The sequence below is a fragment of the Gorilla gorilla genome, chromosome 18 (genome assembly GCF_029281585.2).
Source record: "Gorilla gorilla gorilla isolate KB3781 chromosome 18, NHGRI_mGorGor1-v2.1_pri, whole genome shotgun sequence".
NCBI lineage: Eukaryota > Metazoa > Chordata > Mammalia > Primates > Hominidae > Gorilla > Gorilla gorilla.
Window position 1 is genome coordinate 37,385,098 of NC_073242.2, and position 15,900 is coordinate 37,400,997.

General features: G+C 41.6%; 1 protein-coding gene across 2 annotated transcripts in view; it reads left to right on the plus strand.

The window, feature by feature from the left end:
* Positions 1–1,031: 1,031 nt before the first annotated feature.
* The window catches only part of ZNF267 (zinc finger protein 267), a 43,598-nt gene continuing 28,729 nt past the window's right edge, over positions 1,032–15,900 (plus strand). The window contains exons 1-4 of one of the 2 annotated variants that reach the window (XM_063700169.1): positions 1,086–1,268; positions 8,043–8,139; positions 11,819–11,945; positions 12,489–12,584. In XM_063700169.1, the coding sequence (XP_063556239.1) occupies positions 11,912–11,945; positions 12,489–12,584 (130 nt within the window). In that variant the 5' untranslated portion in view covers positions 1,086–1,268; positions 8,043–8,139; positions 11,819–11,911. Of the gene's footprint in view, positions 1,269–8,042; positions 8,140–11,818; positions 11,946–12,488; positions 12,585–15,900 lie in introns of both variants that reach the window. The other variant, XM_019012635.3, reaches the window with a different exon arrangement.

Consider the following 15,900-nt stretch of genomic DNA (forward strand, 5'->3'; position numbering starts at 1 on the left):
AGCAGACAGAATACTTGAGCTCAGGAGTTGGCGAACTGACTACTAACCTGTAGCCCCAGTTACTTGGGAGGCTAAGGTGGGAGGATCGCTTGAGCTCAGGAGATCGAGACCAGCCTGGGCAACATGGTGAAACCTCATCTCTACAAAAAATACAAAAATCAGCCGGGCATGGTGGCATGTGCCTGTAGTCCCAGCTACTCAGGAGGCTGAGGTGGGAAGATTGCTTGAGCCCCGGAGGCTGCAGTGAGCCATGACTGCACCACTGCACCAGCCTGGGCAATAGAGTGAGACCCTGTCTCAAAACAAAAACAAAAACCAGAGGTAGGGCTGAGGAGTCCGTGGCCACAGAGCCTGAGCCAGCACGGCCCAGAGGAACTGAGCTCCCAGCCCTGTCGCTGCCAAGGACCCTTCTTCCCTGAGCTTGAAGGGATTGAGAAGGAGAGACAGACGGACAGTCAGCGGCCCCGTTACCAGTGATGCAGACTCCAGGAGATGCGGGCAGAATTGTAGATTAGAAGAATAGGCCAGCCCCTCTTCCACGTTCCACCACGGCCCGCAACATCCTCCTGGGACCCCATCCTGCATGCCCCTATAAGATGCTTTTGCACTGGTTCAGTCTACGTATCATGCGAGGGCCTAATTGAAAATACGTGAATGAAGTGTACGGCCTTCTGTTCCCAGCTGAGGGGCCCCCTCCCACGGTGGCGTTAGCAGTGGGGTACAGTGCGGTAAGAGAGGTGCTAAGGGACGGGATGAGGGTCTTTCTTGCTTTAAAGGTGTCTAAATATACTTCTTCTTAAACTTAATTAGCTAATAAGATGTCTTATACAAGCAGAACCAGGTAAGGGAAAGAGCAAGTGCATTTCAAGTCGCAGCTCACCCCTTAATTAGCCGTAATACCCGCAGCAGGCGGCCCCACTTCAATGAGCCAGTCTCCCTTTCAAAAAAAAAAAAAAAAAAAAAAAAAAAAAAGGCACTAATAATGAGGGGGCGGGGCATGGAGCTTTATCCAATCAGGGGCGCTGGAGTGGAAACCGTCCAATCAGGAGTGAAGCCGGAGAGCAGGGGCGGCTTCCGGGATTTGGCGGGGGCCTTCGTCGGCTCCAGTTAGAGCTCGGGTCTCATCGCCACATCTCCGAGTCTTTCGTTCTGGGAGGCCCAGGCGGCTTCGCGTTCTGAGAATAAACAGAACCTCTGTTGCTCTGCGACTTGCAGGCACTGGGAGATTCGTAGCTAAGACGCCAGGGCATCCCGGAAGCTGGGAAATGGTGAGTGTGCGGGGTCGGGGGTCCCCAGAGGGAGGGAGGGCGGTGGTCGGAAGCGGCGGGAACCCGCTGTAGGGGCACCCGGGCCTCCCCGCAGTCAGCTTCGGGGTCTGGGCCCCGAGTCCCAACTGGTGCAGCTCGGCCCTCGGTCCCCTCCGCTGCAAGATGGCGGCCAGGCCGGCAGCCGGGACCCCGCGTGTCCTGTCCCATCCCGACCCCGCAGAGCGACCTCGTCCCTGGCCGGAGCCCTCTCTGGGCAGCTCCGCGTCGCAGCCCCGCGACTCCCCCAGATTGTGCGGTGAGGACGGGAGCGTCTCAGGGGAGACCCAGGTTCGGTGTGTGGGGAAGAAACCGTGCCCTGTGGGGTCCTCAGTCACTACTTTCTCCTCTTCAGAATTAAAGGGAGTCACTGTTAAAATGTTGAAGAATTTGAGCAAATAGCGATTTGTGACATGGGAAGCCTGCAGTCCTGGTTTGTGGTTCGGAGATCCCCAGAGGGGCTTGAAGGAAAGGTTTTTATAAGGTGCATGAGGAAGCGGACCAAATTAACCGATGGGTACAGTTTGTAGTTGCCTTATTTAGACTATGCAGGTGGAGGTGAATTGGAGCTTTGTGGTTCGTTAAGTCTGAATTTTGTTTTCCCCTAAAGTTGTAATTTACAAGAAAAGCATTTGAGTTTGGTTTTGGTTTTTCTCCCTAGAAACCTGGGGCACTATAACCACTTCCGTATAATCGCCTGCTCATTAATCATCTTAACACTGCCCAGGGGAACTGGTTTTCCCCCTGCGCTTTCCTAACGTGTAGCACGCAGAGTCTCAAGTCCACCACTGTGTTCCCCCAGTCTAACTGGGCTTGCAATAAAATATTAAATTTCCAGTTCCTTCCCGACATTTCCAAAGGCTAACTTCCCCTCTCCAGTTCACATTATTAACTATTGGTCATTTATTGTACATTTCAGACAGTATTTTACTCATTAATCATGATTTCGCAGAGCAGTGGATGACACTTTTTTAAAGATTTGTGTTTTTTTCGTATACATTTCACGTGAGAGGAAAGCAGAGAATAAAAAATCCCTGACACTCCACTGCAAAAAAAACTGTGCCTCTTTTTCATTCGTCTTCCCCAGGCACAGACACGTTATCAGAAAGAATGTCTTTTGACTTGAGGTTTTGCTTTGGAAACTTTACAGGGCCCTGTATAGCCACCCTCTATCCAGTCTTTTCCTGTTCCTGAATTTCAGAACTGTCTGGGGTGACTCAAGATGCCCACAGTGGCCATGTCTCCTGGAGTGTTTAGTGACTGTCAGCCCCAGGTCACCTCCTGTTAGAGGACCGCCCAAGGTATGGAAATGTAGCCCCTCAGGGGAGCAGCTGGATGCCCTGGGGCTGAGAGAAATCTCCTGGGACACCCTTAACCTAAAAAGATAACCCCTTGGGACATAAGGATTTTATTTCTTCAAAGCTAGTTTTCATCCCTTGGAGACACATTGCTGGTCAGCCAATCGTTTGCTGGTATTGAGAGGAAACAGTCAAAAATGATTCCTGCCCCCTAGATTCATTCAGATTTGTGAAGGGAGAAAAACTCCCAAAGGACCAAAAAACAAAAACCCCACCCCAGTGAGGTGGTGCAAACTCGGCTGCGGTGTCCATGGGGCACAGTGCAGGATCTCCTGGGAGGATGGTCCCTGAGCATTTTAATGAGCAGTATTGGGGTAGGAGAATGTCTCAAATGATACCGTGACCTGACTTGACACTTGAGCCAGATATGTCTGTATTCCAACAGCATTACCACTGCCTGAGTTTGCTGCCTTAGATTGTTCATTTATTTCTACTTCAGTTTTTCAGTTAGTGTAAATTTCATCAGTAGAGCTTGAAAGATAAAAAACATTTCCAAGGCCATGAAAGGTGGATTTCAGAAAATTAAAATATCAAGTCATACTTCATTGTTAAAAATTCTTACTATCTTTTTTTTTCAGCAGAATGAGTGTAGTAAGTTTCTCAGATTTGTTCTTTTTTTGGGAGTAATTTAAAACAGAATCTCGGGGCTCACCTTTTGGAAATGCTGCCAGGGAAAAGAAACAGAGAAAATCTTTCATTATTGGCTGTAGAAAGTGAATACATTTTCACAACAACGTGTGGTAAATTGGTGAATTGCATAGTTTCATCAAAACATCAGTTTCTTTTTTTTGTAGGGTGAAGAAGTTATGACAGTGGATATCTTTGTTCTTTATCCTCTTGTCTGGATGTTGAGTTTATTTTTTATTTTTTGTTTTTGGAGACAGGATCTCTCCTCTGTCACCCAGACTGAAGTGCAGTGGTGTGATCACAGCTCACTCAACCTCCTGGGCTCAAGTGATCCTCCCACCTCAGCCTTCCAAGTAGATGGGACTTACAGGGGTGCTGCGCCATGGCTGGCTATTTTGTTTTTTCTTTTTGTAAAGATGTGGGTCTCACTGTGTTGCCCCCAGAGTGGTCTCAAACTCCTGGGCTCAAGTGATCCTCCCGCCTTGGCCTCCCAAAGTGCTGGGATAACAGGCATGAGCCACCATGCCTGGCCTTGGATGTATGGCTTTAATGCCGAACGTAGCACTGGCTAGAATTGTTTATATATGATTATTTACTAAATGATCTGTTATCATGGAAATAAGTAAGTGGCCTATTTATTGTCTGAAAGGGATAGATACTTTAGTGTTTTCTGTTGAGGTATAAATTATAAAGGCGTTTCACTTTCCTTTATTCTATAAACACTGTTTGAGTAGTTTTGCTTTCTTCAAACACTGGGCATTCTCATTGAATACTAATTGAATAACCCTGACTGGGAAGCAGAAGCCTGAGCTCAGTGAGTGCAAACTAACCTGGTCTTGAGCCTGCAAGAAGAGGTCACTGAAGCCCAGTTAGTTCTTCCAGGGGAGTTTCCCCTGCAGGTTTCCCAGCCTGCTCACCCCATCCATGGAAGGAGCCCTTTATACTGAGAAGCTACAGAGCCCTGGAAAGCTGAAAGCTGAAAATCCACAGAAAGAGGCATTTGGGGTTGGGATGGAAGGAGGGTTGGGAGGCTCTTTCTGAGGGTAGAAATTGTTATTGTCCTGATTTTGGTTTTTCTTCCCAGAAACCCAGGGCACTACAACCACTTCCATATAATCGCCTACTCATTAATCATTTTAACACTCCCCCGCCGCCCCGACAACTGGTTTTCCCCCTGTGTTTTCCTAATGTGTGGCACGCAGAGTCTCAAATCTACCACTGTGTTCCCCCAGACTAACTGAGGCTTGCGGTAAAATATTAAGTTTCCAGTTCCTTCCCCACATTTTATTTGATTTTGTCAAATAGAACAAATTCAGGTTTAGGTAAGAAGTTCCTTAATTCTAAAGGAGTATTGCAACAGGGGGAAAGCAACAGCTGTAAGATCTTTGTGGATCTCAAAGGTTAGGCAGACAAAGACTTTCTTTCACAGGGAGGAGCAAACAAGCTCAGAAGGTAGGAGGGGAACGGCAGGATTAAGGTGCCAAAATCAGATTCGAGATCAGAGAATGTTTCACTCTGATGTCAGCCTGTTCTTAGGAGGGGCTTAGGGAGGGGTTGAATGTTGACCAGGCTGTGAGTGTGTCAAAGTCCAGCAACCTGGAGAAAAATACAAAGTTTTGTTAAGTAGTTTATTCTGAACACTGAAGACAGAACTGTTCAGCTGAGTCAGAAGGGGAATTTGGAGAGTCTGTGGCTTTGTGATGACTAAATCAGGGAGCATCATCGAAGTCATAATAGGGTTGTTTTTTGCAGTAAGCTGTTCTTGGAAAACACAAAAGATGGGGGATTTCTTTAATCACAGCTATTTACCAGGTTACTATTCCTATTTTTTCCCACTACTTTTTTTTTGCCCTATACGTATTTATCTCATTTGGCTGTTCTGAACTATATCCTTATGGTAACCTGATAAACATAAGTAAAGTGATTTGCTGAGTTATTTGAGTAGATCTTTGAAATGATTGAACTTAAGGATAGGGTTATGGGTGCCCTCGATTTACAGGCAGTAGCTTGGAAGTATAGATAGGGCCCCAGGCATTGTGACTGGCATCTGAAGTGGGGGCAGTGTTGTGGGACTGAGCCGAGAACTTGTGGGGCCTGCGCTGACTCTGCGTGGTGTCAGAATTAAGTTTTTGGCACCCAGTTGATGTTGGAGGATTGGTTGGTGTTCAGCAAACTCTACACATTTGATGTCAGAAGACAGACCTCACAGAGGCCTGGGCTGGAGAGAGACTCCCAAGTGTCTGTGGGAAGAGAGGCTGTGTTCTGCACACAGGCTGCCCCACTGTGCGTTGTCCTTTGATTCCAGGTCTCCTGCTAGGGTGAGAAGGGACTGAACACTGAGAGGAAAGGAGTTCTGAGAAGAGACCCCCTCCCTGACCCAGCTGCCACCACATGATTCCCACCCACTCCTGAACATACCAACTAGGCATTGACATGTCCCCGTCCATCCCAGGAGAAGGCTTGACTGTCAGGAATTGCAGCCACAGCACCTTTGCTTCAAGTTTCCTGCCAAAAACCCACACAAGTGCCTGAGGACTCCTGGCTTGTTGTAATCCCAGACACTGAATCCGTAGCAGCAGCCTAGTTTCTCCATCAACCTAGGCTTGTGGACCATCCAATCATAATCTTATCTGCCTGCGTGGACCCAGGAATATGTCAGAGCATAGCCCCACCTGGGCCAGTATCTGTAGCACAAACCAGTCCTTCCACCAACTTGGTACTGCCCCCTGCTCATGGCTCAATAGCACCTTCCTCTCTTCTGCCTTTTACTTCCCCACAAGCCCCTTCTTTATGTGTACACAGTGTTCCCAAGGTCACCCCACAGGTGCCTGAATCCAGCACCTATTGGAACTCAGATGTCTGTGAGCTCAAGACCATGGCCCTAGATCTGGCTGTTGTAAGAGCAAATACAAATTAGAAATACAAGACTTAATCCTTCTTGAAAATAAGGAAAGAAATTTTTCTTTTTTTTTCTTAAAGCATTTACTTTGGAAAACTTTCATATGTAAATTATTTTTCTGTTTTACAACCTGTCTAAATCACTCTAACAGCTAAATAGGCCATTTGCCAGTCTTTTTGACTCAGTACTGCCTTTCTCTAGGAACTGGGAATCATTGATATAAAATGTAAATAGCAAAGAAGATAAATCCATATCCTACAGTTTCTCTAGGAGGGCAGGCACCTGGCTCCAAGTTGCAAATCTGCCTGTCATAAAGACATGAAGTTTATTTTTCCTTTGACTATAGCCAATTAAAAAACACAGATGGGCTCCCAATTCCCAGGTGAATTTAGGATGAACTCTATCTGACAAATGGTGCTGTCAGGTCTTCTATTGAGGACTAATTATGGTGACTTTTCACCAGTGGGTATTTTTCTAATCTCTTAGCAGGTTGCCTATCATTCCTTTACATTCTGGGCTAATTATGTCATAAAACAGTTTTCTTTCTTTTCTACCACTATGGATAGTTTTTCTGGGGTTGGAGATGATTTTATGATTTTCTTCTTCATTATATTTTTCAAACATTGCCCAGAATTACTACACAGAATATAAACCTGTACGATGCCTGTAAGACTTCACTCCAGTGGGTCCTTTCCCTCTTTGATTTCTGTTCACAACCCACATTTGTGCAGCAAAGTGCCCATTGCCCCTAAAATCTGCAGGCAGAATGGTCTTTCTGCTTACTTGGGATCTTCAGTCGCTTCTAGAACAGTTTGACTAGATTTCTATAAAAATAAGTTTACAGGGCATCAGTTAGCCATTCCAGCTCTGTCTTTCCATGCCCCTGGCATCTTCAGACCTGAAACTGATTCAGAGACCATGGGGGCTGGAAACCAACCAGGCACACACATACATTGAGCAGGCCTGAGAATCTCAACATTCCCCTCATCCTCTTGCCCAAATGCCCATGAATGTGCAGAAGGTGCATGCCACTTCCCTGCGCCACCAGCACCTAAATCTGCAGCTGTGAATTCTGAACCCAGGTCCTGAGGTTCTCCAGGATGTGTGAGAGCAGCCTTCCTGAAGGGCTGTCTCCTCTAGTTTTCTTCACAGCAATACACAAGAATTGCAGAGCACAGCAATCACAAGAATTGATTCCACCTGGGGTCTGCACATAAAGGCTGATCTCCACCTGGGATCCACAAGACAGGGCCAGACTTTGGACTCAGGATATATAGAAAATCCAGGGGACATTTTCTGCATTGTGAGAGATCAACGTGGACTTTGTAAAGCCCTACTTTTGGAGTGAGGCCCTCAGAGTTTTCAAGACCTTGTCCAGTGAGCTACAGCAGTTCTGTGAGTGGTTCCTTTTTATAAACAGAATCTCGTGGCAGAATCTGTAAGTGTAAAGCAGCACCTTAGCAGAGGGAGGGTGGGGCCACCACTGTCCAGAGCCATGAGTAAAGCTATGCCTACCTGTGAGCTGTATTACTGGAGTAGGGTAATCTTGTCCTTTCTTGTACCCAAGAGTCAGCTGATCAGGTATGGGTAATAACATATCTGGATCCTGGATCTGTGGCCCTACTATGACAACTCAATTTTCTATTCTGGTTCCACAAGGACAACTTGAGTCTTTCCTGCCTGAATCACTATTGGGTTTTCATCACACAGTTACCAGGGACTCTCTCACCAGCACCTAGGGGACACTTGGTTATATATCCTGTGCAGGCAGGGGACAGGCTGACAACGGGCTAATCTTGCTTCCGTCTCAGAGGGAGAAGAATGAGTCATCAGGGTTTGTTTCTTTTTTAACAGAAGGAATCTCCTTATTTGGTATCCAAGTGGGAGTTGCTCCAGTTTTCTAATGTGTGGGTGAAATACAAGGAGGAGGCCTGGAGACTCATACTGATAGGTAAACCAATTGCTTCCATTTCATATGGCCACTAGGAAAACAGATGCAGCAGCCATAGTCCCTACCATCCAGGAACTTTCAGTCTAAAGCAGACGGATAATGGTTGAATTCAACATCATGTGGTCAGGAGCAAGAATGGAGGTGTACAGGGAACTTGGGCTTGATTTGGGACACTGCCCTTATGTTGACGTTGTGAATTCTGATGTCACCACCTGAAGGGCCACCTGTGGACAAAAGAGTTGTTATTATAATTATTATTTATATTGCTTTTTTCTTGTTAAAGATAATTATGTAGCTACTAATATAATTTTCGTAGAAAGCCCTACGTGTTTTGGTTAAATTGCTTGTTGTTGCATGTTACAAAATAGGATGAAGCTTAAACTATTTAAACAAGGCAAACCATGGGAGTCAAGTTCTTGTTGGTCAGGCTTAGGAAAGACAGCTGAAAATAAAGCAGCAATGTAGAGATGAGAAGCCTAGCCCAGCCCCTGCCCCAGCTCTGCCCAAATCCAGCCTCTTCTGAGCCTGGTCCAGGTCTGTCCCTACCCTGGAGCCTCCCCTCATAGAACTGACTAGAGGAGATCAGACTTCTGGGTGGCCGCTGCTGCCATCTCTTCAGAGGTGGTGCTCACAATTTCCCCAAACCCAAAAGCAGGTAAATGGGAGCACAGGACTCACTTTTTCAAAATTATTTGAAAATTAAATTTTTTTCTTATTGAAACCAGTACCTTTAGAAACATTCCACCTGGCAACTTCTTTTTCATTTCTGCAGATCCAGTAGTTGCTTCACAAGTTGTAACAAAGTCAGTATAAAGATATAAAGAGAATAATGAGAAATTCTTTTTCTTCTTCTTTTTTTTTTTTTTTTGAGACCGAATCTCACTCTGTTGCCTAGGCTGGAATAGTGTCATCTCGGCTCACACAACCTCTGCCTTCCCGGTTCAGATGATTCTCCTGCCTCAGCCTCCCGAGTAGCTGGGATTATAGGTGTGCCACCATGCACAGCTGATTTTTGTATTTTTAGTAGAGACAGGGTTTCACAATGTTGACCAGGCTGATCTTGAACTCCTGACCTCAAGTGATAACACCCATCTTGGCCTCCCAAAGTGCTGGGATTACAGGCGTGAGCCACCGTGCCCAGTGGAGAAATTCTTGTGAACTAAACTTGACTCCTTCCTTTCTGTATCCCTCCCATCTGTCTATAGTTAGCTATTATAGTGATAGGGAAACAAGAAGAAATAGAAAGGCTGAGCCATTATCTAAATCCTGCTGGGAATTATGGAATACTTAGGACCCACATCCCAGGGGATTATATGGCTTAACTCACACCATGTGATGTTCCCAGCACAGTGCATACTGTGAGCACATAGTACAAGCTCAATAAACACTGCTTTAATGCATGTATCCATGCTGTTTTCCAAATGCTGACTTAGACATAACTGTCTTCTCCAGTCTCTGTATCTGTAGACTTTAAATGGCTGGCAAAGGGTGTGATCTTTCAGGACAGTGGTTGGTGGTCCTCGCTGTGAACGAAAAGTATTTTTGTTGTGATTAAAGTATTGGTTGTAAGGGACTCTGTGTGCTGTGTCTGCTTCCTCTAGCTGAGTGCTATTGATAATGGGTCTAGGAGGAGCAACATCAGCATTGACAAGGGACTTGTTAAAGAAGCCAGTTCATGGAAACTTTCCAAACCTGCAGAATCACATTACTTAGAGGGGGCCCAGAATACCAAATGATATGTATGCGTATTGAACCTTGAGAGGCAATGCTTAGCTAAGTGATTCTCAGCCCAGGCTTCTAAGTAGGGTCACATAACCAGTTTGAAGATCTATGGTCACCTGTATCTTCCCCCACAGATTTTTTTTTATGATTATATTAAGATTATGATTTACTGTTCCCCTCCGCCCATATCACAGCAATGATTATGGGCCCATCTGTGCATTAGCACTGATACCAATTTGTCTTATTACAGACGATGCTAACTTCATTCACTTGGTGCAGGTGCTCTCTGTCAGATTCCTTCGCTATGAAGTTAATCATTTTTCTCTTTGTAATGAGTATCTAGGAGGGAGGATTTACTGAGTGATGTCTATAAACCATCACATTTAATCCAGAGACTCTCATTTCTTTTTGGTTTCCCTTTGCTTGTAGCTTTCTTTGCAGAGTAAAGGCTCTCACATTTGTTGACAGGAGATAACAGCTTTTAAGACTGGAAGTTCTGAAGCAGGTCTCAGTTCTGTAGGTTTCCATTTTATTTCATCTCATGTCACAAGCATATGCTTATTTATTCTCTATATTTTCAGAGAAAGAACAAGAATTAACATATAACAAATATGTCTGTCTTAAAATTCTAAAATATATAATAGCACATAGAATAAACATAACAAAAACTTGAAAAAAAAAATACCAGACTCAGAAACAAGAGCCTTTACTTTATTTCATTGTGTGTATTGGTCTTTATAAAGGCATCACAAAAAAGGCATCACCCACAAAGAGTTTTATAGTTTTTATACAATTTAAAGTATTTTTAAATCTTATTTACACAGAAATATTCTCTTACTTTTAGTGTGTATATAGTTACCATTATGTGCACATATGCACATAAAATGAAAGCATTATTCGATCACTATTGTGTGGCTGCTTTCTTAACTTGTTTTCATTACTCAGTTACGAAATCTTCTCTGAACATTCTGTTAAGGTTGTCTCTGTATATTGGCCGGTATGTCCCTTTGAGATAAATTCTAAATCCGATAAACTGAGGCAAAATACAAACTACTATGTAGCAAATATTTGGAAAATAATTTTTATATAAGAGGAAGAATATAATTTTTCTCATAGATTATTTATTGGGTTTTATATATGTAAACAACTTTTAGGATGATATCTGATATATTGTGCATGTTCAAAAAGGATTACTACCATTCTAGCTGTTATAACTTGTAAATTTCATAAAACTCTCAGTTTCACATCATGCCTGAATTCTTTCCTCAGTGTTCGACCTCTCTGCTATTCAAAAGTGGCTTTGGGGCCTGAAGCATTAACACTACTGGTGAACTTGTTAGACATGCAGATACTCAGCCAGCCATGGTGGCTCATGCCTGTAGCCTTAGCTACTCAGGAGGCTGAAACAGGAGGATCGCCTGAGCCCAGGAGGTTGAGGCTGCAGTGAGCCAAGATTCAACCACTGCACTCCAGCCTGGGTGGCAGAGCGAGACCCTGTGTCAAAATTAAAAATTAAAAAATAAGGAAATGTAGAAACTCAAAATCCAGATCTCCTGAATCAGACTCTGCCTTTGAAGATCTCCAGTTTATTGTTGTATACTATACAATTTGAGAAGTATGCCTCTAAGTCACCATGACTTTTGCACCTGAGAATTATACACAGCTGATTCTGGATGATGTAAATATAGCACCCAAAAATGTATATTCCTGTGTTGATGCCTTAGTTTTATATTTTACATTTGATATAAATATCTACACTAGTTTTGTGGATTTTATGTTATTTTCTTTCCACAGAGTTTGAGACTACATTAGAAAATATTACTGTGTTAAAAATGATCTTACTGAATAATTCAGGTCACTCATATAGGTCAGAACCAATAACTGTCATTTCATCTTGGGACAAATGAAGAACTCTGCCATGGCCACATGGTCATTGTATTCTTTATTTTTATTTCAGGGACTGTTGACATTCAGGGATGTGGCCGTAGAATTCTCTTTGGAGGAGTGGGAACACCTGGAACCAGCTCAGAAGAATTTGTATCAGGATGTGATGTTAGAAAACTACAGAAACCTGGTCTCTCTGGGTGAGGATAACTTGCCTTCGGAATATCTAATAACTAAGAGTTTTCTTTCTTTTCTTTTCAGAGTGTCCCTTGGGATCTTGTGCTTTGTATGAGTTAGTTTTAGATTCTTGTTTTCAGGAAAAAAATAGGGGTTTTGTTGAAGTAGAAAAAATTTCATAATGTTTGATTTTGACATTTGCCTTTTTATTTGAGGTGATGTACAAGTTTCACTCTAGTCGTGATTCTAGAAATTGGTTGACATAAACTATTGTTGCTTACACTTTAAAATCCAATTTTTTTTGTTTGTTTTTGATTCAGTCAGATTTGCAGGAGAAGCTCAGGATCCCCAGATTTAAAATGCTTCCTAAATATTCTAAAGAAGCTAGTAGGAAACAGTATTTTGAGAAATACTTTTCAAGAATCTTCTATAATGTCTTATTTTTTCTACTGAGCACAGTACTAAGTTAGAAATTAATCCTGTCCTGTGGGGCCAAAAAAAAGTATAAAAATAAAAAATAAAAAGAACCCTCATTAAGAGTCATGTGAATTTTTCCAATAAAACAGGTCTTGTTGTCTCTAAGCCGGACCTGATCACCTTTTTGGAACAAAGGAAAGAGCCTTGGAATGTGAAGAGTGAGGAGACAGTAGCCATCCAGCCAGGTAGGTGGGAGCGAATGAAGTAGATGACATGGGCGAGAGGTCCAGAAGTCAAGAAAGAACCAGACCTTGAAGTGTGGATTGGGAAGTTCTCCAATGGAAATGATTTTTGAGACACCTGGCATTATTTCTTTCCCTTGCTGTCAAAGAGGGACATCTTCTGTCCCATGCTCTTGAATTATCTGATGATTCTCCTTCCTCTTCTGTGATCCGCCATCATATTCACAGTGACAGCCAAAGTGCTCCCCTTGGCCTGTGAGGGCCTGCGTGATCTGACTGTTCTTCCATTGATTTGGGGGCTCTGGGAAAGTCTGTGCATGTTTCTACCTCTATGTGAAACCACTTCTAAAGTTCTGGTTTTGCCTCATGTCAGAAGTGTGTGAGGAGAGTGATGGACAGTGGAATTTTTTTCAGAAGTCTCAGGAATTCTGTGGATAGATGTCACATATTTTCTGATACATTAATTTTTAATCGTATTGTGGTTTCCGAGGTGATCCTGTAGAAATTAAGATGCAGTAATTTTATGAAAATACAAGGCATCTTCCCAAATCTAAGAAAATCTAATCTTATGTTTCACTTCAACTTATCATTTTTCCTCACCTGAACTAAGATGAGAAATTTAAACTCTATAGGCACAAATTCCACAAATGTAAAATAGTTTAATGTGTATTACTTATTATGTAGACTTCTTATCTAAATTTTTGTCTATGGGGAGCTTAGAACATTGTCCAGTATATAATAAACTCTAAACTGTTGCCTTGTATCTTAATAACTATCATTCTATAATTTTGTCTGGTTCAGTATGAAGCTTACTGAGAATGTGTCCTTTAGTTCCTTTTTTTTCTTTCTAGACATATGATTCTTTCCACAATATAAATATTATCTATTTAAAGGTTACATCTTGATGATTTGATATACATACACATTGTGTAATGACTAACACAGCAAAGTTAATTACCACATCAGTCATCTCACATTAGATGCCAATTTTTGTGTGTGTGGTGAGAACTCTTAAGATGCACACTGTTAACAAATCTCAAGTATACTATAGTGCGGGGGTCTATAGTAGTGGTCTGTGGCCTGTGAGGAATCCGATCACACAGCAGGAGGTGTGACCATTGGGCCAGCAAGCATTACTGCCTGATCGCTGCCTCCTCTCAGATCAGCAGCAGCATTTGATTCTCATAGGAGTGTGAACCCTTTTGTGAACTGTGCATGCAAAAGATCTAGGTTGTGTGCTTTTTATGAGAATCTATCTAATGCCTGATGATCTGAGGTAAAACAGCTTCATCCCAAAACCACCCCCGACTCGACCTCCATCCATGGAAAAATTGTCTTCCATAAAACTGGTCCCTGCTGCTGAAAAGGTTGGGTACTGCTACCGTAGAGTATCATTAACTATATTTACAATGCTGTACATTAGATATTCAGAATTTATCTTGTAAATGAAAGTTTGTACTTGTTACCATAATGTCTACCTTGTTTATTCATCCATGTTGTCAGAAATTGCAGTACCTTCTTCATTATGTCTGAATAATATTCTATATATTGTGAATAATTGGCTAGAACATAGGGGTACAGATATATCTTTGACATATAATTTTATTTCCTTTGGTTATACAATTAGAAGTAGCATTGAAGGTTCATATAATACTATTTTTAATTTTTTTTGAGGTGCCTTCATGCCATTTTTCATAATGGCTGAATCAATTTACATTTCCACTGACAGCGTACAAGGGTTTTCTTTTCTCCACACTCTGACTCTTAATATTTCTTGACTCTGACAGCAGTCATTCTAACAAGTGTGAATATTTATTTATTGACTCTTTGACAGCAGTTATACTAACAAGTGTGAGATGATATCTCAATAAGGTTTTACTTGCATTTTCCTGATGAATAATAACATTGAGAACCTTTTTATAAACTTGTTTGCCACTTCCATGTCATATTTTGAGAAATGTCTACTTGAGTCCTTTGCAAATTTTTGTCAGATTTACTTTTTTTTTTTTTTTCTATCGAATTGTGTGAGATTCTTAATCTTTTGGATATAAAACTCTTATCAGATCTATTTTCTCCCAGTCCCTGGGTCGCTTTTTCATGTTCTGTGTTTGCTGTACACACACTTTTTTGTTTCATTTAATGCTACTTGTTTTTATTTTTTGCTTTTTGTTGCTTGTGATTTTTTGATGTGATAGCCAGAAAAATTATTGCCAAGGCCAGTGTCAAAGAGATTGTTCCTTATGCTTTGTTCTAGAAGTTATACAGTTTCTGGTTTTGCATTTAAGTGTTAATTCTTTTGAGTTAATTTTTGTACATAGTATAAGTAAATTTTATTCTTTTGCAGATGACTACTTTCTTTCAGCATTATTTGTTGAAGAGACTATACTTCCCCTTTGTGTATCTTGGTGCCCTTGTCAAAGTAATAGTTGACTGTATGCACATGGGTTTCTTCCTGGTTTTTGTATTCTATTCCATTGGTCTGTGTGTCTGTTTTTACGTCACTACCATACTCTTGATTAGTATAGCTGTGTGATAGTTTGAAATGAAGAAGTGTGATGCCTCTAGCTTTATTCTTCTTTTTCAAGATTGCATGGGCTATTTGGAGTTATTTGTGATTCCATTGAAGTTTTATAATTTTTTCTATTTCTGTGAAAAATGCCATTAAAATGCCAATACAGATTTCATTGGATCTGTGAATCATTTTGTGAAGTATGGACATTTTAGCAATATTTTTTCCAATCCATGAAGAAAGGATATTTTTCCATTTGTGTTTTTTTCAATTACTTTCATCAGTGTTTTATAGATTTTACTGGACAGATCTTTCACTTCTTTTGTTAAATGAAGTTATAAAATTAAAAAAAAATTTTGATACTATTATAAATCAGATTTTTTTGTAACTTTTTTCTCAGTTTATTGTTAGTATATGGAAATGCAACTAATTTTTGTATATTTTTGTGGCCTCAACTTTACTGAATGGATATATTAGCTCTATTTTTTGTTTGTTTGGTATAGTCTTTATTGTTTTCTGTATCTTCAAATCACTTCGTCTGTAAACAGTGAGAATTTTACTTCTTTATTCCTGATTTGAATGCCTTTTTGTTTCTTTTTCTTACCTAATTGTTCTGGCTTGATTTCTCACTACTATGTTGAATAGAAGTGTTGAGATTGGGCACCCCTGTCTTGTTTCTGATACTAGAGGAAACTTTCAGCATTTCACTGTTTACTCTGTTGAGATGGATACTTTTGTATGTATGTTGTTTGGAGTTTTTATTATGAAAATATATTTACTTCTGTTATAGGCTTTTAATAAATTTTTTGA